The sequence below is a fragment of the Diabrotica undecimpunctata genome, chromosome 2 (assembly GCF_040954645.1).
Source record: "Diabrotica undecimpunctata isolate CICGRU chromosome 2, icDiaUnde3, whole genome shotgun sequence".
Taxonomy (NCBI): domain Eukaryota; kingdom Metazoa; phylum Arthropoda; class Insecta; order Coleoptera; family Chrysomelidae; genus Diabrotica; species Diabrotica undecimpunctata.
This window is the reverse complement of record NC_092804.1, coordinates 9,222,588-9,249,277: the sequence shown is the minus strand read 5'-3', so window position 1 is coordinate 9,249,277 and position 26,690 is coordinate 9,222,588. Positions and strand designations below refer to the sequence as shown.

General features: G+C 32.2%; 2 protein-coding genes across 3 annotated transcripts in view; one reads left to right on the top strand and one right to left on the bottom strand.

The window, feature by feature from the left end:
- The window catches only part of LOC140433174 (uncharacterized), a 458,258-nt gene that overhangs the window by 125,513 nt on the left and 306,055 nt on the right, over window positions 1-26,690 (top strand). The window lies entirely within an intron of this gene.
- On the bottom strand, window positions 2,314-13,868 carry LOC140433169 (uncharacterized). 2 transcript variants are annotated; one of them, XM_072521213.1, is made up of 3 exons: window positions 13,686-13,868; window positions 12,159-12,501; window positions 2,314-2,654 (listed from the first exon to the last, which is right to left on the bottom strand). In XM_072521213.1, the coding sequence occupies exons 1-3, from the start codon at window positions 13,759-13,761 to the stop codon at window positions 2,483-2,485; spliced, it is 591 nt and encodes a 196-aa protein (XP_072377314.1). In that variant the 5' UTR covers window positions 13,762-13,868; the 3' UTR covers window positions 2,314-2,482. The 2 variants fall into 2 exon arrangements, with proteins under 2 accessions (XP_072377314.1, XP_072377315.1); XM_072521214.1 differs by lacking the exon at window positions 2,314-2,654 and adding an exon at window positions 4,557-4,849.

Here is a 26,690-nt window from a genome sequence, read left to right as displayed (position 1 = left end):
TTTGAAAGATTCATTGTCGAAATCACACAACGCAGAAATTCCTAGCTCTCATTATTAAAAGCTCAAATAAACTTACTATTGCATCTTTAATTGAAAAAGAAGAATAATAAAATTGTATATTCAATAAACGGCTATGAAATTTTAAAAATAAACTTTTGGTTTAGTTTATCCAGTTTTATTTTGTTAATAAACTGCAAATGAATATTAGACCAGGGGGCGAATCTGTTTTGAGGTGAATGTGGGAGGTAGCATTCGGATTTTTGCAGAAATAATTAGGTTATAACGTCAGCAAAAATAATTGACTCCTCCCCCCTCTCAAATAGGTCAGGAACAATAATAAAAAAATGAAAATATTTTAAAATTACTAAAAACATCGACATTTTTCTACTTTCCTTGCTTAGAACAATAAAATAATTCATTTTGGAGCAAAGTCGTATTAAAATTAAATAGCGTCAATTAAAATTTTCATAAAATGCAGCTGGCTAAAAATGTTTTAATTTATTACCCTTTCTGCAAAATGACAATAAATAAAAAAGAGGGGGAAACAAGCTTTTTCCTATTTATTGATTTTTAACCACTCAGATTACACTTCACCTTCATAATTTGTCTCGAAAATTCTTATACATCTCTTATATCTTCATAAAAAAAATATTTTCGCTTGCGTAGCTATTTCGCTTCAGGCGATAGTTTTGAGAGAACGGTTTATTTTACAAAAAAGTACTAATAAATATTTTGTTCAAAATTGTCTTATTTAAAATATTTTTTTCTACGACGCACAGATTTTTGTAAAATCAATTTTTCCGTTATACTCCTAAGAGGACGGGGAGTTTTAGGGGGAAGCCGGGGGGTAGGAATAGTAAACTTTTTCCATATCTTTTTGGGGATCCAAAATTTACTATCTAACTGTTTTCAGAAATATCTGCCATTAATTTAATAAATCATATATAATAAATCAAAAATACGGATTAATGCAATTTAAAGAAACAATCAGTGCAAAGGTATTTACAACAAATCGGACTGTTCGGTGGCCAAATATTTGCATTCCAATAGTGTCTTGTTGATGGAAGTTGAATTATCGACATGTAAATAGAAATTTCTAAAAATTGTTCTATTTCATATTTTTGTATATTAGCTGGTTTATATGGACGCTGTTGCACTGAGTATAAGTTTGATTGGTCTGTGATATGCTCTATAAGACTATCAGGAAAGAGAAACTTAAAAAATTGGACCGGAGTTTCTAATTGTAAAATCGAAGAAGGTAAATTTTCAGAATTAGTAAATTTTGTATCATTTTCTGATCTTCTTAGATTTCCTCTCACCCAGTTATGAGATTTCTTTCTTTTATATCGCAGTCTTTCAGACAAAGGGGTATCATCATCTGAGGAATCCGAGGATGTGGTAGAAATGACAGTTTCCTTGACATTGCTTGTCACTATCTTGACACAATATCATCTCATTTGTGCCGTCTCCATCGGAGAGATCTGATTCTTTACTATTAGTACTATTTGGAATTCTAACTGCATTTATTGTACCATAAAAGAGTTTCGGATCCATATCTAAAAAAACAATCAATAAGTCCATAACTTCATAGTGTGCCATGTATAGCACAAACCCTTTTTGGGGTTTTCGAGAGACTTTCAACATTCTTAATTTTTAGTACTTACCTAAGCAGATATCTAAGATCACAATACAATAAATTTCAATTTTTTCTCGCCGTAAAAAACGTTTTTACTACGAAAAATAAGAAAACTATAAATGACAGAACTATGCCGCATATCTCGCGTACACTATTATAGTACGTGTCAGATATGGACTGCCATGCAGCTACGACAAAAATTGAGTTAAAACATTAAAAAAATGTTGTTTTTTTTTGGTTTTTGCCATTTATGGCACACGATGCGGTAAAGGGTTAAGGAATAAAAAAATTCATTTAATAACTTAAAACTTCAAGTTTTACTAACTTGAATAGCAAATTGATTACTTTTAAAATAAACCCTTAGCAAAGCTTTAAACCTAAAGGGTTATTGAGAGAACAACCTAAAGAATAGTGGGGGAAGTGTGAATTTAAAGCAATGAAAACTCAAATTACAACTTTAAATTAAAGTAAGTTGTAATACCTTGGAAAACTTTTTAACATAGATTGATAGTTTTTTAAATTTGTATAAGCTTTTAATGCTATTTAACTTTTAACTTTTAATGCTTTTAACTATACGAATATGCAAATAACTAATTCATTTTGTTTAATCATTTTATTCTGAACTTTTTTTGTAAAATATTTTTTTTTATATTTTAATATTATAAACAAATGTAAATATTATTTACATAATGTATAATATACATAATATTTATAAATAATTAGTTTTTGTTCATTTTATTTATTAACCATTTATGAGCTAGTTATACAACTAATTTTTTATCTACATTGTGTTATTTGTTAAAATAAATATAATTCAGATTTATTTTTTCCTTACTGAAATATTTTTTACTTTTCTCGTTTGGGATATCGGTCAGGAAAATCCGCAATAAAACTGTGGTTATTAATATCTGTTTCTTCCTCCATTCGCCCTTCCTCCAAGGGAGGACTCTTGCAATATTTAACAACAACCATTTGATTACTTCCAATTATTTCGGTTTTTTCAAAAGAAATATCGCACCTAAAATATATAGATAGATATATTTATATGACGAAGAAAAAAATATACGCCTCGGTGAAGCAGGTATAGGATAATCTTCTACATAATATACCTGCTATAAATTCGCAAATTATATTATTTGCGAATATTATTAGACATTATCATCCAATGTCTATTCTCATTAATGCCGAACCTAAACACAATTCTCATTACAAACAATATTCTAAAATATGCCTTTTGATAAATTATTTTAATAATAAAAACCAGATTATGTAACAATTTATTTTATTTGGAAACTAAATTTTTCTAAAGTCGGTTTAAAATTTATTATATTAATATAATATATTGCAATATTAATAATTATCCTTTGACGTTAAAAAAAACTATATGATATTTGCAATGAATCAGAAAACTTGAATTAATTTTTTTTACAAAAAAAACTTTTACAAAATTTATGGTATTTTAAAATAGCAATAATTTTTGATCTTCTGAAGGTATAGTCTTTTATTTGAAATATATAAAAAAAAAATTTTCACAAAAATTATTGACTGACCTTTTCATTCACACAAGACGATGTTTCCTTTCGACCGAAACAGCTCCCCCTTGTTTATTATGTTAGGCTACCAATCAAAGCCTTCTCCGTTCTAAGTATCAACCTATCAGCATACGAGCCAATCTTTCTCCAAAACACGAGCAGGCCTCTTTTACCAGTACTCGTTCAACAAACTCCAAAATTCTCTCCTCTCTTTCATATACTAACAATCTCATGGGACCCAAGTATTTTTTTTACTTGGTGTCGCAAATATTTTTAATAGTTATAGTTCTTGTGACTTACTCACTTGGACTTTATAGAATCAAGAAGGTACTCAAATTCTCAACTTTGACCTATCTCTCGTTCCACTTTTTATCCACCCACTTCTAACAATAACACCACTGGCACTTGCTTCTTAACTGACTACACAAAACTTCGACTGCTTCTTTCGGATCACCATCACATAATAATCTTTTCTACTCCAAACTTTTAAAACATTCATTCTACTTCATCCTCATTCCAAACTCGCTAACCAATCAAAAAATTTCTATATCCCTCCTCTTATTTTATATCAGAAAAACCTAAGTATCGCTTCTAAATAACTTTCTTTGAAAATGATAACGGTTTTATCTTATACTTTCTAAATACAATAACTACCTGGTGGCTTTGGCCTTTCCAGCGAAACAACACCAAAGGCTTTTAAAATATAATATCTAAAAATACCGGGAAACAATTGTCTATTCACATTTAAGTATTTACTAATGTTTTTATATTATATATATATATATATATATATATATATATATATATATATATATATATATATATATATATATATATATGAAGAGAAACGACTAGGTAAGACCAAAAACAAAAGTCGCGGATATCGCAACATTAAATGCCAACCTCAAATCGAGCTTCACTGGCCACACCGCTAGTCAAAAAGACCAATCAAAAGACTATAGATAATATAAGTAGATGATATTTAAAAAATAGCCGAAACAAATTGGAAGTGTGTTTCTCAGGATATAGATCAATAAATGGAGTTGGAGGAGGCTACTTTTTTATCGTCAAAAAATTTACGATATTAAAAGGGAGATTAAATTTTTAACAAAGATAATAGTCAAAATAATTATAATAAAATAGCCAAATAACGATATTTTGTGATAAATTATCGATAATTTGTAAATTTACTATTTTTGTTGGGAATAAGCCACAATTTTATTTTTTTGTTTTGTATTTTAACATAAGTTTTTAAGTCATATTCGTAATATCTTTTTCACTGATGTTTTGATATTCTCATTTTCCCGATTTATTTGAAATTTCTATGTTTAGACACCTATGCGGCTTATTTTTTTTTACTTTTTGGTGATACGTGAATAAAATACTCAATTTTTGGTTTATTTTGTTTATTTAATAAAAATTATAGCCTAGTAGTATTTGGATCTGCCATGTCTTATTTTTAAAATAAAGATAATGCCAATTTTTTTTCTCGCTTTCTGAAATATTTTTTCACTATTCTCGCTTTGGGAATCGGTCTGGAAAATACGCAATAAAACTATGGGTATTATTATCATCTATTTCTTCCATTCGGTCTTCGTTCAAGGGAGGACTCTTGCAATATTTAATAATAACAGTTTCGTTACTGTCAATTATTTGGGTTTTTTCAAAAGAAATTTTGCACCTAAAAAATATCGATACAGGTATACAAGATGAAAAATTAAAAGCGCAGGTAACGCAGATATCAAAGCACTATATAAGAGAGTCCAATAGTTCTAACAGCCATATAGTTAACATCGTTTCATAGTGGCTCGGGAATTTCAACAATACAAGTTACAGATTGAACGGTTTTTACTATAAACACAACTGTAAGTAGAAAACTTAATTTTTAAACAAGAAATACAATTTGCATTTCAACGATCTACATTAACCAAAAACTTGCCTATTGCATATTGCCTTAGGGTGGCCGCACACAGAAAGAGCAAAACTGTTTTAGTCAAAAACGTTTTTGTTTGAAACGAAAACGTTTTTGTTTCCACAAGAAACATTTTGTTTTCAAGAGAAACAAAATGTTTGCACAAACCATACTGAAATCAGTTTTATTAAAGATGTCGAAAGATAACGACGAAATTGCACTAGTTTTCTGGTAGTGGTTCCTCCTACAGGACGAAAAAACGCAAAATAAAAGATAATTTTGGGTGCATCCTATAAATGAGAAAAGAATCTGGCCTCAATCAGTACAATTAATTTTTCTGCGTCAACTTCCATGATACACACAATATAAACAACCAAAATATCGCTGTTTCCACATGTGCTTCTTGTTGACTACTCGAGCGGTTTCAATTCAAGGGAATTTCAAAAACGCGCCTGCGTACATTGAAATGTTTCGACACAAAACTACGATCCGGTAATCAACATCAAACAGACTGACTGAAACTAAATGAGCCTAAACATGCTTTAGACACACGACTAATCAGTGTGCGTCAGCTCATTTCATTTATATGGAAACATCAGCATCAGACTCGTTTAGTCAAAAATGTTTTTGACTAAAACAGTTTTGCTCTTTCTGTGTGCGGCCACCCAAAAAGTTAAGCAATTATTGGTATCTATAATAGTACAGTTGATATTTTTAAGTGGATTTAAATTGGCAGGCATGTTATAAAATTATTTCAATGGCAGATTATAGCAAATTGGAATGTTCTGGTTCCAAAACAACATGGCACGGTGTTTGTGCTCGACAACAACAACGTATGAAAATTGTACAAGAGAGGTAGATGTTTGCCCAATGCACTTAAATGCAATTATGACTTAGTTTGCTAATTTGAGTAACGCTATCGCAACATACCATGCGGTCCATATGTATGGAATAAATTAATTTTACTACTACTAAGGATTTCCACAGTTTTCACTGTCTTCCTTCACTCAACCGTTTTCTCCAATTTTCCCTGTCATTCCAATCTCCATCTCGCAGGGTTCTTTTCTCCATAGCCTCGTCGATTTCATCTCTGAATGACCTTCGGGGTCTTCCTCTCTTTCTTCTTCCAATCGGGCTCCATTCTGTGATTTTATATATCCAGCGTCCTCTGTCCGCTCTTCTGACGTGGCCGTACCAGGATAGTCTCTTCTCCTCTATATAGTCGATTATGTCTGATTGCACTCCCATTCTCCGCTTAATCTCTGCGTTTTCAATTCTGTCTCTTTTTGTAAGTCTACAGCTTCTCCTCAGGAACTCCATTTCTACTGCTCTTATTCTACCTCTATTTCTCTTGTTTATTGTCCAGTTTTCGGACCCATATGTCAGGATACTTCTTGTCAGGGTATTATATATTCTCTTTTTTGTCTTTATCGTAATGTTCTTATCCCACAACACTGAGTTTAGTTGTCTTATACAGTTTCTTGTTTGTCTCAGTCTGTTGTTTATATCTTCTTCTGTTGTTCCCTGGTTCGATATTATGGTTCCTAAATACTTGAATTTATCTGTTCCATTTATTTGCCTTCCCTCGTCTATCTCTAGGTTTCTCATATCCTTGTTTTCTGTTGTTAGGTATTCGGTTTTCTCTATGTTTATTTCCATTCCGTTGTTTTTATATTCTTCTTCTAGTTTTCTGAGCATAAAGCTGAGATCTTCTTCATCTTGTGCGATGACTACTTGATCGTCGGCAAAACTTAAGGTGTATAGGTATTCGTCTCTTACTGGTATGCCCATTCCTTCGCACTTTATCCTCCATGGTTTGAGTGTCTTTTCCAAGAATATTTTAAACAGAGTAGGGGACGTAGCACAGCCTTGTAGAAGTCCTTTTGTCGTCTTAAATGGATTGTAGGTTTTATTTCCACATTTAATAGCTACTTTGTTTTCTTTGTATAGTGCTTTAACTGCTTTTATTAGTGTTTGTCGGATTCCGAGATCATTCATTGCTTCCCATAATTTGACTCTAGGTATTGAGTCATATGCTTTCTTTAGATCAACAAAGGCCAGATGGACCGGTCTACCTTTTGCCATTTTCTTCTCTATCAGTTGTTCTAATGTGTACGTATGATCTAGGCATGATTTTCCTACTGTGAACCCTGCTTGGTCTTCTCCAATTTTTCCTATTATTTCAGTTTCTAGTTTTTCTTTAATAATTTTCCCGTAAAGTCTACCTACCGACGATATTATACTAATTCCTCTATAGTTTTCACATTTTTTCCTGTTTCCTTTCTTATGTATGGATGTGATGTATGCTTGTGTCCATTCCGCAGGTAATTCTTCTCCATTTAGTCCTCTTTCGAACATTCTATGTAGCATGCGGAATAACTTTTCCGTTCCGTTTTTAATTAGTTCGTTTGGTATTTCTCCGGGTCCTTTGGCTTTTTTGTTCTTCAATGTCAAATTCATTTTTTGCGTTATTATTTGCTATGTGAGAAAAACATGAAAGAAGTTGATTTTTATTGTTAAATTGACAATTTACAGTAGGAAAATATTATCCACCTCCAGCACCCCCTTTGAATTATAAGCACCCTCCAAAAATTTTAAATAACAAAGGGGGTCGTGTGGCACCTTGTCAGAAAAGGATTTTAGTTTTATGTTCAGCAATATAAAGTTTTTTGAGTCTGTGCCATCATAACTGAGAAAATTGATTTTTACAAATTCTAACTTCAACTTTAACTTGACCACCATTATTCACTTCTTAACAATAACCGAAGCGATTTTGGAAATCTCATATAACATTTTGTATAATCTCGGGGGTTATTTTGTTAATTTCTTCCGTTATCCTAACTTTTAAATCAGCGATATTGCCTGGTCTATTAAAATATACTTTAGAAATAATCAGGTATTTTCGTATCTTTTCGTTCTGTTGCATTAGGGAAAAAAACTTTGAAGATAATAAAATATTAGTAAAAAAGCCAAATAAACAATTGATATGAATCTAATAGGCTGCTGTCATTTAGGTATTTAAAGTTACTAAAAGATGTCAGTATAATATTTGTGCGCATATTAAATTTAATTAGGCTTTCTTTGTCCGAGACTGAAAGAATAGACATTTTAATTATGATTGGTTGTGGTAATAAAACAAGAACTCAAAAGGTGGTTTGTGAAATTTTTAATAATAAATACCCTGGTTGACAAGTTTCGCAAACTGCAGTTAGCAAAATTACCATCGCTACAAAGTTCAGTTGATTCGGGAATTAAATGAAGATGATCCTGATAGAAGGCAAGAATTCTGTGAAATGATGATGAACAGAATGAACGCAGATTTGAAGTTCATAAACAAAATAGTTTTTTCTGATGAAGCGACGTTTCATTTAAACAAAGCGGTTAACAAATAGAACTGTAGATATTGGAGCAGAGAAAATCCTTACTGGGTGTATAAGACTCACACGCAATATCCTAAAAAAGTTAACGTTTGGGCTGGTATCATTAGATAACAATAAAATCATTGGTCGCTTGGTATAAGGTAGCTCCTAACTTAAAAATAGCTTCTCATATCTAATTACTTATTTAAAATTACTATGACGTCGAGTGAAGATGCTCTTATTGTTCTTAAAAATAAATCTAAACTAAATCAAAACTTAAACTCAAAGATATACATAAAATAAGACTTGTCACCTTGTCAGTCAAAATATCCGGCTTAATTACGAACAGAGCTTAAGTCGTGTAGATAATGGGGAGAAAAATTTAACAATCAGATACGTAAATAATATCTAGAATTACTACTAGAGGAAAAACCAAACGTAGTAGAGAGGAACAGGAATCACCCAGATGTGAAATGTAACTTAAGACTTCAAATCCTTCTCAAAATACAAAAGAACGATTCCAGAAGTGGAAATTAAAACGTCAATAAACTTATTTTAATGTTTAATTGTGGCTTATTCCCATTAAAATAGTAATTTCTTTAAGATGCCACAAGAAAATAGTTTCAGAACAACATTAATACGTATAACGTATGCAAAAGTAATTTCAATATATATTTGGAATATCCTAAAACTCAGATCATTTGTTTTAAGTTAATAAGCTTTAGTTTTCCATTTATTTAGTTAATGTTTACTAAATCTGCTCTCCATTTTATTTAGTGAAAGCACTTATCTTTTTGATATATTTGTTAATACTTATTACTAGACTAGTTGTAATAATTTGTACACTTCCCGTCATATAAAACTGGTACACTTTTTTTTTCCAATGTAAACCTGTGTTCAGATTGGACACAATGTGTTGCCGTGTTGCCATCACAGATAACGGAATTTCAGTAAATTTAAATAAAACTTAAAACGTAAAAAATAACGTTCAAAAATGTATAAAGTTTTTAGATAGGTATTATTTTTATTATTAACAACAAAAATCCTTATCTAATAAATTTAATAACCAGATAGAGGATTGAGTTAATGTCCAAAATGTTGAACGATATTTAAACTTAGGGTATTGGCACAGGGAACATTGGATTGCATCTACTGTAATTTTATACTTCAATTACTTACAGAACACAAACTACTGACTGTATGTTATGTCAATAAGTTTAGTAACAGGCAAACTACCTAAATTAATTTATTATTTATTACATAAACGATAAATGTGAAAAACTAACATTATACTTTATCCTACGTAGATTATAAACTATAAAATGTCAGGGGCGAAAAATGCTTTGCAAAACGCGACACTATTACATTACAATCCAATATCTCACTGTAATGTTCCTTATGGAGGTTGAATCTACACCCTAATTGTAATCCGTTTTTATCTATAAATAGACTATTACTTTTTTACATTATTATGTATAAAATGTAAACAAAAAACATTTACCTACCCATTGAGATGCATATTTTTTTTTAAATTAAATGATTTACGGTGTATAAATGATAATGAGAATAAAATTAAGCAGAGTAAGATATCATCGTCTGTCTTAAAAAATCCTATCTATAAAAAAGTATCTATACAGATGTTATCAGCGCGTGAAAACTTCCCGAACATAAAAAATATTGCTTGCCATCAGTCAGATTTCACAAGTTTGTCAAAGTGAATTTTTAAGGATGCCACGTCAGTTAAGTGAGTTTGATAAAACGAGAATAATTTCAAAAATAGAAGATGGTTGGTCTATTCGACAACTGGCTAAAGAGTTAAATAGAAGCAAAACCACAATCCACAACATTAAAAAAAATGGGAAAACGAACAGACTTTGGATAGAAGGAGAGGGAGTGGGAGACCAGTTATTACTACAGCCCAACAAGATGAAACATAAGGAGAATTAGAAGAACAGATTTTAACAAATGTGCAGCAGCCCGAAAATACAAATTTAGCGAGGAACATAAACAAAGTAGACTCCTATTTGCTTTAAATTACGTTTTAAATGATCCAGTCAATTTTTGGGACCGTGTAATTTTTACTGATGAAAAAGTATTCCAGTCTCATTATGATGGCCATATTAGGGTTTATAGACCGCCTCGAAATAGGTTTAACGAAAACTATATTTTATCAAGTAATAAGTCCAGACGGTTCTCTGTAAATGTTTCGGCTTGGATGTATAGAGAATGTGTTGAAGAACTGAAGGACGGTTCAATACTGAAACCTATTTACATATATTAGATAATGTGATGTTGCCATCGGTTAGGAAAATTTTCCCCAACAATAATCTAATTTTCCAGCATGACAACTGTTCCATCCACACAGCCCACCGTGTACGGGATTACCTTATGGAAAATAGCATTGAAGCTCTTCCATGGCCCTCTAAAAGTCCAGATATTGATCCAATAGAGAACGTTTGGGGACTTATGATCAACAAAATACAAAAATTAAATGAAGTTCCCCAAAAAGAGGAATCATTTATGGATCATCATTAAAGAAACCTAGGAAAGCTTGGCCGAAGATGAAAATTTGTCACTAAATTTAATAAACTCAGTTCCCAGAAGATTACAAGAAGTGATTAATAATAATGGAGCTATGACAAAATATTAACTTTTCAAATTGTAATACATATATTTAAATTCCACACTTGTTCACTGCAAAAATTATTCATTTTTTATTAATTTCAAATTAAATTTAAAATTTTTCCAGTGGGTTTTATTTACTGTAGTATTCCACAACTCAATACAGTTTTGTGCTACACTTAACGAGAAACCAATCACACACCTCGATTTGAAATTAAACATAATAATAAAGTCATGTCTAGATTTATTATCTATCATTATTTTTAAATTGAAATATTTTCATAAATTATAATAAAACACGAATCAATGTATGGGTACTGAGATAATGGAAAATTTCAAAATTAATAGAATTTTTTAAGATGTATGTTTAAATAAATATTTAAATATAAATGTGACTGACTGATCGAGAATGCTCGATATTGTTTTAGTTTTTAATATACTAAAACCTGCAACCTGTCGCACAGCCCTGCTTTTAGCTGGTTTGATATAATATTTTCGTTGAACTGGCAACGTTGCCTTCGAAATTAGAATGACACACGTGAAAAGCTCAACTTACACAACTTGAAAATCACGATTTTCGGTTATAAGAGTTTTACCAGTTTTTTATGACGCGAACGGTACTTTCTCATTGTTATAAAACTGTAGTTTTTAAAAAACAATTATTATCTAACTATCTATATCTCTATAACAGCGTCCAAAACACCTGCTTTAACTAAAATGAATTTTAGGAAGAAAAGGAAACCTGCTAAGAAAGATTTTAACAAAAAATTGTTATCCCTTGTCATTTATAATCAACAAAAGCTGTTTGGAATAAAAAAGTCAAATAACTTTCAAACTTATTGATGAATTATTCTGAAATTTTAACCGCATTTTTAACACTATAATGCCCAACTTTTCACAAAATACCCAGGTTGTAGATTCATTTTTACAATTATTATTAACATTTATTGAAAATTTGGAATTTTTAATTTTTTTAAGTTTTCTAAGCAACAAATCAACATTCATAAATCATCGTTTTAATGCTTTAAATACGTTTCATCAAGTAATCGCCTCCATATGTTCAAAATGCTTTACTTTAGTAATATAAATTAACTTACCCAAAGATTACATGTATCTTTTCAAACGATATTCCTGACACTATGCTAGAAGCTTGAAATCTACACGGTATCTCATTAAGCTTTGTAATGTCTTTTATTTTTGCTCCCGTTTCTTCACAACTCATATAAAGGTCTTGCATACATGCTACAGATGTTCTATTGTGTTGCCCACTAATAATTTTAAAGCATTGCTTGCCCTTCTGTACACCAGTTGCAACAATTGTGTCATTTTTATTAGTTACTATACCAAAGTCGTTATTTGAAAGATATGCGAAACAGTTTACATTATAGAAACCATCACCGACGTAATAGACTTTAACGCATATTTCTTTATACTCGTTCACTAAAAAGATACATATAGGAACAATTTTGTTTTTTTTTTTAATTACATTTTAATAAAAGCTTCTGATCTGAAACATCTTAAAACCAAGGAATATTATAGATGAATACTATTCCTGTGTTGGAAACAGTTAGGCTTTCTACAAAATATTAACCTTGCATCAATAGCGAATCTCAAAGAAGTAGGATAATAGAATTAGTTGTGGACATTTTAGGATAGAATACAAAAGAGAGTTAAGATTTAATTGCAATTCTCATTTCAGTTCATTTATCATCTGTTTCGAAAGAAGTACTATTGGTTTTAGGTTAGGTTGTAAATTGAACACAAAGACAAAAAGACACACGGAATATTAGATATGAATGAACAGTTAATAGAACGGAAAAACTACATTTCTGAATTATTATTTAAAGATGAAATAGAAGAAGACTAGATAATATCTATAACGGAAAGTAAGGTTACATGGGCAATACAAATGACAAACAATGAATATGTACTGGGTCCGATGAAGTGAGTGTTGAAATACTAAATTTTTTGGAAAAAAATTGGTATTAAAGCTCATTGTAATCTCTAAGTCAATTTTTTATAACAAAACAAAAACATCGTCCAAAGACATGCAGTGATTATGGGATAATAAGTCTGATAAGTCACGTGTTGAAGATTTTTCTGCGAGTAACATATAGCAAAATATATAGCATGGCGGGGGAGAGAATTTGTACTATCAAGTTTGAATTTAAGAGGAGTGGCTTGGGTGTGAGAGAAGCTTTGTTCAGTCTCCAAGTACTGACACAAAGATGTAGACTTATAAATTAATATGTATAAAACTGCGCAATTGATTTTGAAAAGACTTTTAGCAAGGTCCATCATAATAAAATACTAAAGGTATCAAAAACAGCTGATAATATTTACGAATAATTACAAATCTATACTGGCATCAAGTGGCAAGAATTAAAGTTGAACAAGAACTGTCGGATGAAATAAATTTACAAAGAGAAGTGAGAATCCCTGAAAATACGAACTTTTCGACTAGATTATTATTTAGAACTGCTGTTAATATAATGACGATTGCGGATTTGGTAGCCAACATGTTACTCTACAATCAATAACAGTCATGGAACTATAAGAAGATAAATAAAACAATTTATGGAAAAATATGAGCACATAACTTTAGAATTCACAATATAACTTACCATTATTATCGGTAGCATTTATAAAGTTAATAGTATTAAGTATTCCAATACAAATGAAAAAATACAGTTGCTTCATATTTGCTTGGGGTTAATAGGTCAAGTTTGTATGTTTATAACAACTATACTAAATTAATACAATATTATCAACGACTGTGAACATGAACACTTTATTTTTACTGTTTTCCGAGAACACTTTCTAGATAGTGTATATATTTAATTAAGATGCTAAAAAAATAAAAGTACATAGATATACAGGGGGATTATTACATACTTTTGAGAAAAAGGAAAATTTATGAATAAACTTGAATGCACTAAAGTTTGTAAAGTGTTTGTAAACGTTACATTAATCGCCGAGACAGAAGATGTTGAAGAAGTACTACAACAAAGCTTAAAATCAAATAAAGCGGCTGGATCTCTTAATGACACAATTTGAAAGAACAAACATCTACGACAAGACAAAAAAACAGGAATCTATAAAACAGCAATTAGACCTATATTAACATACACGGTGGAGACTAGACTTGACACATTAAAACAAAACGACTACTAGAAACAACAGAGATGAAAATACTTCAACAAATATCAGGGAAAAGTCTGATGGATAGGTAGAAAAGCAAAAATATAAGAAGAGCATGCAATATAGAAGACATAAATGGATGGGTGACAAAACGGAAACAGGAGTATAACGAACACATTAATAGATTGGCAGAGGACAGGATAGTATAAATAGCACAAGATAAGTCATCAAATGGACGCAGAGGTTTTATCAATAGTAATACCACTTGTGATTCAATTTTCGCGATAAGTCTGTCGATTTACTTCTAAACGAAACTGAGTTGCTTGAAACTGAGTGTTTTCTTTAAGAAACTCAGTTGAGTTTAGAAATGAAAGACAGACTTATAAGCTAAATTAAATCACGAGTGGTATTTTATTAGACTATTTCATGAACAAAGTGATAGGTCAAAAATTCAGTAGAATGAGAGGAAGGAATTTAATAATAATACATTTGATCTAGGTAACCCAAATCTAGCCATTTTTTGAATAATTCACAATTAGTCATAATCATGAAATATTTATTATACCTATAAATAATTTGTTATAATTATTTTTTACCTATAACAATAAATAATTTGTACACGAAAAAATACAATATAACAGATTATATATATTATAGATCCACACAGAACATCATAAATTGTCTCCATATATAAGATTTAGTTATCGTATGGATGTCTTTTTGATCAAACCTTGTGATAGCTATCTTCATTTTGTCCTCTGCAAATTCTATTAACTTTTTTCCGTTTTCATTGGATTCCTTATGTAAACTTCGTCTCCCTGTTATATTTCTATGTATTTCCTTTTTTCCGACTTTCACATTCATGTCACCAATGATTATTCTTATATCGTATTTTTGTATATTTTCTGTTAGGGTGCTTAGCTTTTCATAGAACTCTGTTTTGGTTTCTAAATCTTTATCTTCAGTGGGCGCATGTAGATTAATGATACTTACCTTCCTAAACTTTCCTCTTAAAGTAACATTCTGTCTGATATTGGTTGAAAATCTTCAACTGCTTTGTTTACTTTCTCCGACACCATGAATCCCATTCCAAAATGTTTTTGTCCCCCACTCTTAAACAGTGTGCTCTTTACTATTTTTATTATTTCAGTTCCCAGATGTTTCATTTTTTGTAGGGCAAGGATATCTATTGTATATTTTTCCATAATTTGGTCTAAGTTTCTTAAAGCTCTCTGCTAAGTACCTCTCACATTCCAAGTCCCAATTTTTATTATATCTTTGGATTGTTGCCTTTCTTTTGTGTTTATTTTTCCGTTTTCCATGGTCGTATCCCTTCGTCTTGACCTTTCGGTATCATATCTCCCCGGTTGTTTTTCTTCTACTAGTTTTTTGGCAATTTTTCTTTGGTATTTCCTTTCAGTTAGTGTTTTTCTTTATCTCAGATTCATTCTTTGCCATTCACTAACAAATTCTTATAGCCTATTTTTGTCTGTTTTCCTTTACGTTTTTCTTTCTTTGCTATTTTTACTATTTCTTTCTGTATTTTTTTTTTCTTTTGATGCAAGATCATTATTTATGTAGATGTGATGTTTATGATACTTCAACATACTTTTCCTATTTAGTATCTCAATTTTATCCACGAAAGTTTCTGTTTCTATGGCATAGACTGTTTCTCCTATTTTTGTTGCGTTCCTCAGTTTTATTTGCGCTTGCAGTTCTTGTGATATGAATGTTTCCATGCTTTCTTTTAGTTTCTTATCATCTTTAGCATCTATTTTTAAACCCGATATAATCAAACTTTTCTTTTTACTTGTTTTCTCTAGTTGTTCCAATTTGTCTTGTAATTGTTTCACGACGTTTTTTAATTTTCTGTTTTCCTCCTTTGTCTCTTGCAGTTGTTTATTATTTTCCATAGGTTCTTTTATTATTTGCTTTATTTCATTCATAATTTCTTTTTTTCCTTTTTCTCCGTGTCACATTTGGAAGGTGTATGCTTTGCCAGTTTACTTCTTCTAAAATATTCATCCTGGTCTCTTCTCTTGCGCTTCATTTCTTTATCTGTATCTATTTCATTTCCCTATATTAATATAACTTTTTTAATACAATAACAATTATTATTTATTATCTTAATTTAATCTAATTCTAATCTTAACTTTAATCTAATTTATTTTAAGGCCGGATCTGGATTTTTGTAATAAAATTATGTGGCTTTTATTTTGATATTTAATCTCTTGTTGGTACTTATTACTTTCTTATCAGCCAAAAAACGCGTAGGAATGTCTAAGCGGGTCGACCTCTCCGACTTAAAACATTCGTCAAAACCAGTTTTTTAACCTTTCACACATTTATTTATTTGCTTAAAACTTGTGTTAAAATTATTAAAATACACTTCTCCAAGAAATTAACGCACCACTTTGAAATATTAACATATTTTATTAGCGTTAATAAAAATTTCCATTGTAATGTTATATTTTAAAATAAGCAAAAAATGTACTAATTCTATAAATATACTAATTTCCAAGTGTTCACGAATTTTATTCGGCTACTGTTTAATTGTTAATTATTGTTAATTGTGTTTATTATGGAGCGTCAATCACGTAATTTAACCCGAGATGAATGTGCCCAAGTAGTGATACTGTCGGAAGAAGGTTGGAGTTACCGAAGAATTGGTCGTCGGTTTAATGTGTCCCACACATCCATCTCACGGGTGTTAGAAAGATTTCTCCAGACAGGGGATCATACTCGCAGACCAGGGCAAAGACCAAACCGGGTAACTACCCCTATTCAAGATCGATTTTTAAGAATTTCTGCTCTTCGACAACGTTTTGTTTTGTAACACATCGAAGTCTACAAGTTCAGCTTCGAGACGTGCATGCTATACAAATTAGTACTGAACTGTTCGCCAGCGACTTAGAGAATAGAACTTAACACCTAGGATTGCCGCCCGAGGTCCTCTATTAACTGCAGAGCATCGAAGGGGGAGACTACATTTTGCCAGAGAACACGTTAATTGGTTAGAGGCTGACTGGGAACGAGTGCTATTTACTGATGAATCCCGATTTTGTTTGTACAATAACGACAGACGTGTTCTTGTGTTGCGACGACCCAACGAACGATATGCTCAGTGTAACTTCTCACACACCACATTTTTTGGTGGAGGATCGTTATTGTGTGGGGTGGTATTTCTTTGACCGCACGTACGGACCTAGTGGTCATACAAAATGGAACTGTTACAGCTGAAAGGTACATATTGGAGATCCTGGAGCAACATGTAGTACCGTTTGCTTCTTATATCGGTGAAAATTTCTTACTAATGCAAGATAATCCCAGACCTCACGCTGCACAGATAGTCAGAAATTATCTAGAAGAGGTGGAAATTAACACTATGGAATGGCCAGCACATAGTCCGGATTTAAATCGGATTGAAAATTTTTGGGATATCCTTGGTAAGCGATTAAGAGCCACACCGATACAACCAAACAACTTACAGGAAGTGGGAGAGAGACTGATCCAGATTTGGAGAGAACTAGACCAAAATGAAATACGGCAATTAATTTTAAGTATGGGCCAACGATGTGAGGCTGTTATACGTAGTAGAGGTGGAAACACTCGTTATTAAGACTTTTTTCATATTTTAGTTTACGCTTCTTATTATTATTTTTTTAGAATTTTCCGTTTTATTTTTTTTTTCTCCTGTACTTCAATATTTTGTGATGATTAGACAAATTGTTATATTTACTAATAAAATGTAGAATAAATCTGGTGAAGTTTCATTTTTTATTCTTTGCCCTTTTACAAATAAAATTGATTTATTGAAGTGGTGCGTTAATTTCTTGGAGAAGTGTAGTTATATCTTACTTGTCTGATGGTATTTCCTTTATTTACTGCTATCACCTGTATGCACTAACTTTTAAACACTTATTTTTGAAACTCTGTTGAATTTTCTAACTTGTAATTCCCCAATTATTTAAAGTTTATTACGAAGCGAAAAATTAACGGAACTACTGTTGTCACTTGCAGGACCGTCTGATGTAATAAATAACAACATTCATATTCTATTCGGTATTATATTCATTTTAAAATTAACAAAAATACAGTATTAACCTACACATTTCTCCAAAAGCCATTGCGAACTCCACACACGCTTATTACCTAGAAGAAACTCATAATCTCATTCCACATGATACTTGTTTCCATTTTGTTTTCCATCAAGCCAACATTAGCATAAAGTTCTTTTGTCTGAACTGCGAAGCGTTAAAAGGATTTCATTTAGTACAGATTATTGTCTAGTTTTACGAGAGTCGAAACCGAAAACAACGTTCGAAATAAATAACGTGAAAAACCTGACAAACAAAACGGGAAATAATTAACAGCGGTGTTGCGAAAAAAATAAAAGCGGAGAAAATGCTGCGATTTGTTTTTATTGTCTGCTCTTAATTTCTTTTTCATGGTGGCAAGCTTTTAGGTCTAAAGTAATGTTTCTCAATTTTTATACATGGAAGTTACGTTGAAAATATTACTACAGGAAGTCCAAGTGACAACAATAATAGGTTCCAAGATATACAGTGTGTACAACAAGGGTATATATATGTAAAATTATGAATACAATTTCAATGTATGAGGACTGTATTACATACTGCTAGTTCAGATAAATTGGATGTGTAGTAAAGGGTTATACAGATTATAGCAAATTAAGTTTATACAAAGTCTTACCAATTCTTCTGCTGCAGACACACTCGCGGTATTTACAGGATTTTACTCGCGGTTGTTCTTCATACGGGGAAGTTGTCCGAGAACCGGCTTCTGAACACATTTGCGTCTGTATACGATTTAAAACAGTATTTGCGGTATTTTTCGCGTAATTATAAGCGGGAGAGAGAGAATGTCTGTTGTTAGCGGCAGTCAACAGTAGAGAGAATACCTCTGTAACTAAAGATAGTCAACAGGGAAGAGGGAGCGTCTGTTCCCAGCGATAGGTAGCAGGCGAGAGAAGAGAGTACGTTTGCTGATAGCGAACTCAGCAGGCGAGAGAGAGCGACTGTTCCTAACGATAGGCAACAGGCAAAAAAGGGTACGTCTGTTCCTAACGATAGGTAACAGGCAAGAGAGTCTTCTTGTTTGATATCTTACAACTGTCTGTATTTCTAAAGGAGGGGAGTTGAAGAAAGTATTATCAAGGGTTGGACTAAGGTAATGATTGCATAATTGTGGTAGAATGATAGTCAGTAATACAGCGAAAAAATGACATGATTTTTCGCATGTGAAAAAATTGAACACAGTGAGGGACAAAATTATGGAATAAATTCATTTTTTTGAGAATGGGCAAGTAATCAATTTTTGTTTTTAAATAAAGATTTTTGGTATATCTATCATACTAGTAACTTTATCGATCTGAGCGTAATGAAGTAACCGGGGACATGTTTTAAACAATAATAGAGGTCGCAGGCTTGCTCATTTGAGAGGCAATTTAACCCATAACCGGTGAGCTTTAGTCACGCAGACTCCTAGTACTTTAGAAGTTGTTTTTTTTTGGTGACCTTGAATCTTGTGCGCGCTCATGTACCTTCACGTCACTATGGGTAGTTATTGGTATTCAGTGGGTATTCAGCTAGGGAAATGTGAACAGGTTCAAATTAGAAATCAGAGTCTCAGTGACTCAACCTCGCCGTTAAGGTAAGTTTTGTAATTGTTATAAAATTAAAGATTTTTGTGTAAAACCTCTTATTTTTATATATATATTTGGTTTCTATTACATAAAAAAAATGTTAATTAATTAGACAATAATTTTAAAAGCACTGTTTTAAGATGGTAAAATGAGAAAGTGATGTTATGAACAATTTTTTTTCAAATGATGAAAATATTAATGAAGAATTAGACCAAGAGAATGAGGATGAAATTGGCAAAAAGTACTATTATGGGAAAGGTCAACAAAAGTGGGCGATGAATGAATTTGTAAAGAATGTGCCAACTCCACAACTTAATATAGTCAAACCATACAAGAATTAACAGGCCCTGCTCGTACTCTAGGAATTGAAGCCACTCTAGAAGATATATGAAACCTTCTTATCTCTGAAACTGTGATAAATACTTTAGTGCAGTATGCAAATATAAAGATTACAGAAATTAGAACAAGGTTTGCTGTATACACAAAAACAGATTTGAAAGATACGGATAGTACTGAAATACGAGCTTTGATGGGCCTACTAATATATACCGCGATCTATAAATCCAATAATGAAGATATTGAAGCATTGTTTTCTGCAGATAAAACCGCAAGAGAGATTTTTAGGAATATTATGAGTGAAAAACCATTTAGTATTTTAATAAATTGCTTGAGGTTTGATGATGGCACAACTAGGAAAGAAAGACTGAAAGAAACACCAGCGGCTCATATTACGAGGATATATTGATATTAAACTAGCCTTTGATAGATGGTAAATCGGGTAAATCGAATGTGCAAATCAAAGCCAACCTGGAGGAAGTTTATGGTGAGGTTGCACTTTCGTTAGCAACAGTAAAATTTTGGAAAGCTGAATTTGTTCGTGGTCGTACGAGTGTTTTTGATCATGAGCGTCTGGGAGGCCAAATGAAGTCACCAAGCCGAAAATGATCAACAAAGTCCATGACATGATTATGGCAGATCGTCGAATTAAGCTCCGCGAGTTAATAGAGATCATAAACATTTTCTACGAATGCGTACACAATATCATTCACCATCATTTGGACGTGAAAAAGCTATCCGCGCGATGGATGCCGCATGTGCTGACAATCGATTAAATGCAAAAACGTGTAACCACTTCGGACACGCTTTTGGCGATGATACGGCGCGATCCGAAGGATTTTTTTCGCCGATTTATCACCGTTGATGAAATCTGGGTGCATTATTACACACCGGAAACAGTCAAAACAGTGGCGCAAACGAGGCGAAGGGCCGCCGAAGAAGGCAAAGAGTGCACATTCGGCCGGCAAAGTGATAGCGACTGTTTTCTGGGATGCAAAGGGCATCATCCACATCGACTACTTGGAAAAAGGAAAAACAATCAATGGTGAGTACTACGCAGCATTATTGGTTCGATTCGATGACGAATTGCGTCGAAAATGACCGCGTGTAAAACGCAAAAGAGTGCTCTTTCACTGAGACAATGCACCGGCTCACCGATCGACCGTCGCCAATGCAAAATTACACGAATTGGGCTATGAATTGGTTGAACACCCACCGTATTCGCCAGATCTTGACACCAGCGATTTTTTCCTGTTTCCAAACCTAAACAATGGCTCGGAGGACGCCGTTTCGCAACAAATGATGAAGTCGTCGCTGAAACTTCGGGATATTTTAAAGAGCTCGACCAAAAGTACTATTCGGATGGGATAAAAAAAATGGAACATGGTCTTACTAAGTGTATCGAGCTAAAAGGGGACTATGTTAAAATAAATCGATTTAATTCCAAAAAACTTGTTTTTTCTATCAAAGGCTAGTTTTATATCAATCCACCCTAGTAATAACATTTTTGAAAATTGTCAAGATGTATTTACCATTGGGAAAAATGCATGCATTGATTTGATGTTAATCGGGTTTAGGGGCCGGTGCAAGTTCAGGATGTACATACCTAATAAGCGACAAAAATATGGCATAAAACATATGTTGATAACTGATGCTAAAACACAATTTGCCTCTAATGGCTATATATACCAGAAAAGGTTCAGATGGAATTAGTCTTTTAAATTCAGAAAAAAAGAATAACCAAACCCACACAATCTGTAATTCGTCTATCAAAACCTCTAATTTGACAGTAGTAGGAATATTACAGACTTATTTAAATTTTTCAATACACTCTTAAACCCACTCACTGCCAACGTTTCCAAATTAATTAAAACCGCCCAATGCCAAAAATAAAGATATACTGCATTTATCCGATTATAAAACTGACCTGTCGGACGTAATTTATATTAAAAGTTTGTGAGGATGCTTTTTCCCTTTTCAAAGTGAAGTGCGCGAAGTATATTTTCATGTTGGGATTTCATTTAAAAATACCTTTATAAAGAAGCATTTACGAGACACTAAAGACGTCAAAATTCAAAACAGAATGGAGTAAGTTTGAAGTTTTGATTTATGTGAAATGTAGTTAATTAACGACTAGAAAAGCTCTTAAGGATTTAACAAACTGTATATAAATATAAAGACGAACTAGGTAGGTTATTAGATTATAAATGAAGCATTAAAATTGGTAATAGGATGTTTTTCAGTAGAGGCAGTTTAATTTTGTGTATCAGTAGTCGCACACGGTCTACTACACTGGTTATAAAAATAGTCATCTGGATGCATTTGGTTTAAATTTTAATAAAATAATCTATTGTTTATAGTTTTTTTTAACGATATTTACTATTATTGACATATTTTGTTCTTTTAAAATGTTTATTTACTTAGCAAAAAAAAATTGTCCACAATTATTGTAATAGCTTGATTCATTCTTTTATTTACTAAACAAATTACAACTAATTTAAAATTAGAGTATAACACAATAGTCTTCAAGAACTATCTTAATTAAAAATAGAACATTATTTCACTAAGGCTTATCATTAAAAAATATAAGAGATGGCAAAAAACATAATAAAATTAAGCCGGAATATTGTTACAGTCATTGCAAATTGAATTTACATGGTCCAAACAAAGATACTTTTTACAAATCGAACACAAATATTTCGTTTTTCGATTCTTTTTCCATCCACAGTCACGAAACCTCCCATTCTTCTGGTGGATGTACATAAGGCTAAATGGTAAATTTCTCAAACTTCTCGTCAAGTCTTTGTGGAATTTGGAATGTTACAAATGTAAATAACAAAGGAATTTATGACTGTAACATTTAAAAGGCTGTACAAAACAACTATATGATATCTTCTACTACAACGGGCCACATCATATTGTGCGCATAATTTTTCTACGGTATCAACACCGCCTTTTGTGTTGTTTTATGGTAATATGATTTCCGGTTTTCCAGTTACAGGATCCACGTCGTCCCCATGGTACAGATTGGAATATAACACAACGTTTTTGTTTTCCTTTGGTATATATGACAGTAGTGTTCCTCTTGAACCAAACCCAAATGTACTAGAGCCAATAGGTCATCCTTGATCGTTAGAGAAATATACAGGAATTTCTCTTCTATTAACTTTTATTGTTCCCAAGCGAGTTAAACCATTTTACGTTAAATTTATACCAAGCTCAACGCTGGTGTACCAATTTTCGGCGGTAACATGTCTGTTAGATCCGTAGAAATGTTGACAGGCCCGTTCCCTTACTGACTTGGTACTAGTGTCTAAATAGTATAGACAACTCACTTGGTTTTTGCCAACGTATACTTTCATGTTACAACTATAAAATAACTTCGCATCAGACAGTGCAAATATTTTTATACCGTATCTATTGGGTTTGCTTGGTATGTACTGGCATAACGAGCACTATCGTCTAAAAGCCTCAAACTTTTCATATACGGTTACGTTTTACGAATGAGAGAAACATATTTTGTGATTTTTATCCAGCAAACACAGAAAGCAGGCAGCAAAAACAGGAAAATCAAAGGAGCAGCCCTCATCTTAACTAAAAGAAGAAGTCAGTATTAAGAATATACCGATACTAACGAGTTAGGTAGCGGCTGGATAAACTTTATGACCCCAGTAAAGTTAGATCTACTTCAGGGTTGCAACCCTGTCTACGCGAGCTATGGTTCACTCTCGCTCTCTTTATTCGAGAGGGTACCATTTAACAACTTATCATCCTTGTCAATGACACCAAATTTCTTAACCCATCATAATGTAACAATTATTTTGTCTACCACATTTAATTTCTAACAATTTTCTCTTCTTGATCTGCTGGTGACTTCCAGGTATATAGTCTTCTCTTTGGCATTTTAAATAATGTATTAGCTATAACAAAATTATTTCTTTGGCAAAATTCGATAAGCCTGTCACCCCTTTCGTTTCTATTGCCCAGACTATATCCTGCTGCACATTCTTCTACTTTTTCTTCCCCAACCTTTGCGTTAAAGTCTCCTAAGTTAAAGTTTTGTTTTACTTGCAGATAAATACAGATTGACAGAAGAACTTGTTGTTTGTTAATGCCTCCTCTTCTATTAATAAAAGGCGGATTTTGAGATGTTTTGACATTATACAAAGACCTTCAATTTTTAACATCTTATTCCATATTATATAGGTACGGTATCTTTCATTGACGTTTGTCTGACTAACTGCTGCTAGTCCTAGGGCATTAAAATAGATATTTTCTTAAGTTTTTTTTTCTCTTTCGATCTATCAGCGCATGGAAAGTGTCCGCCTCCATGTGGGTGTGATCCTTTAGTAGAAACTTCTGAGTGATGATGATTCATTAAATGGTCCACCTACTTCATTTAAATGAGTCAATTTACAGCAGGTAATTGGTTATTTACTTGACCAATTACTTCCTGATATCGTCTATAATGCTTTCTATATGTTTAGTTGCCAACTAATTAAATCCAAGTATGATTCATTGGAAATATTTCGTTCAAAGAATATTTTGAAGGTTGGACGTCTAAAATTACTGCTTTTTGTGATTAGTCGATAACGAACCTGTCTTTAAAATGTATAAACTAGGTAAAAAAGGAAAATAGACACAGTTATTTTATGATTTGTATATTAATTAAAATAATTTGTATTGTTTGGTTGTATTTTCAAACATAAGGTGAGTTTCGTTAATAGGAATTTCCATTCTGTTGTATATAATTTTGTTTTTATTATTTTCGTTACAGATATTCACCAGAGATGTACTTATACATAGAAGTTTGTAGTTTGTTTTTCTTAGATAATTCCTTATCCTTATAGCTGTTGTTTTTTTTTAATTAGAAAAGTTGTTTATATTAGTAAAGTATAACCATATCAAGCAGTAATGATATTGGATTGTGAGTATTTGTGTGTATTTTGCTAGTATAGTTATATGACAACTCTATTTTATTGGATTATTTTTATCATAAACATTTTGGTTACTGATTTTCATTTAATGAAACAACAAATCCTGAAGATATTGTTGAAAGTTAAACTGATATTCTACCGAGGCTTATACAAGAATTGAATAAACTTCTGAGTGATTATTTTTACTTGAGGATACTTATTGAGTATCCAAAAGAAACACATAGTAATGCTAACATTTTTATTCTGGCCGTACCGACCATAGTATGATTTCTTCTATCTCACTGCCAGGCACTCCTGCTCTCTCACCACGAGTTGTTCATTGTAACTTATGTCTATATAAGACTCATCTTCTTCATCAAAACTCAAGGCATCTCTAATAATATACTCTTTATTTAAAACATCATTGCTTGGTGTATTATTTTATTCTGTAATAAAACTAGGCTTATAATATTGATTGTAGAATATTTAACAATATTGCTAGTCTAAGGTTGATATTAAATCACTACATTAACGTTTTGAGGTTATGTTGTTAATAATTTAAAAATAATGAGCAAAAAAAATGCAGTAGAAGAATTCGCAGAACTTTTCAGCAGTTCAAGAATATTTCTCCCACGAGAATTATGGTACAGAGATATGCAACACTATGTGCGGCTGTAACTGACATGAGTAGAGGAATAAAACATTAAGTATACATGGTGTTCTATCCCTCTAAGTGAAAATGGACTTGGTATTTTTTTAAAGGTCACTATCTCAATTAGCAAATGGTTTAGGACTTAGTGCTATATTCTTTTAGATAAAGTGATAAAAGTTGAAGAGATCCTTAGTGAAATGGGTAAAAAAATGTAGAAACATGGGAATAACGGTGGAAGAAAACAAGCTATATACACTTTTCTTTGCGGATGACCAGGTAGTAATTGCCGAAGACAGCTACGATCTTAGCTATATGGTAAGAAAACTGCAAGAAGAATATGAGGTGGCAGGTCTAAACATGAATATGACAAAATGTGAATATCTCTCAGTGGGAACAGATGAAATATGTGACCTAGTCTTGGAAGACGACAAAATCAAAGGCGTGCAATCCTGCAAATATTTGGGGGTCATTTTCAACAAGAAGGGAAATAGCGCAGATGAAATCAGGGAAAGAATAAACAAGGGCAGAGCAGCGACCCGTGCCTTAAACTCTCTTCTCTGGCAAAAAACAATTCGACGAGAAACCAAAAAACACATTTACGGTAGTATAGTTCAAAGTATTACACTTTACGGTTCGGAAGTATGGGACGTCACCAAAGCTAATAAAAACAAACTTATGACGACAGAAATGGATTATCTGAGACGAAGCTGCGGTAGATCGAAACTGGAGAGAGTTAGAAACGAACAAATAAGAAACGAAATGAAAATGGAGAGAAATATCAATGATGACATAGAAAGAAAACAATTAATCTGGTTCGGACATGTTAAAAGAATGCCAGAGTACAGATGGCCTAGGAGAGTACTGGAATGGATCCCTCCTGAAAGAAGAAAGAGAGGACGACCACGGAGAAGTTGGCGCA

What these genes read in the sequence shown, in the direction of transcription:
- LOC140433169 (XM_072521213.1), bottom strand. Translation starts at nt 13,761, where the DNA reads ATGAAGCAACTGTATTTTTTCATTTGTATTGGAATACTTAATACTATT. An exon ending in AAATGCTACCGATAATAATG is followed by an intron (nt 12,502 to 13,685) that starts GTAAGTTATATT and finishes GTATCTTTTTAG; the next exon opens with TGAACGAGTATAAAGAAATA. An exon ending in AAGATACATGTAATCTTTGG is followed by an intron (nt 2,655 to 12,158) that starts GTAAGTTAATTT and finishes TATATATTTTAG; the next exon opens with GTGCGATATTTCTTTTGAAA.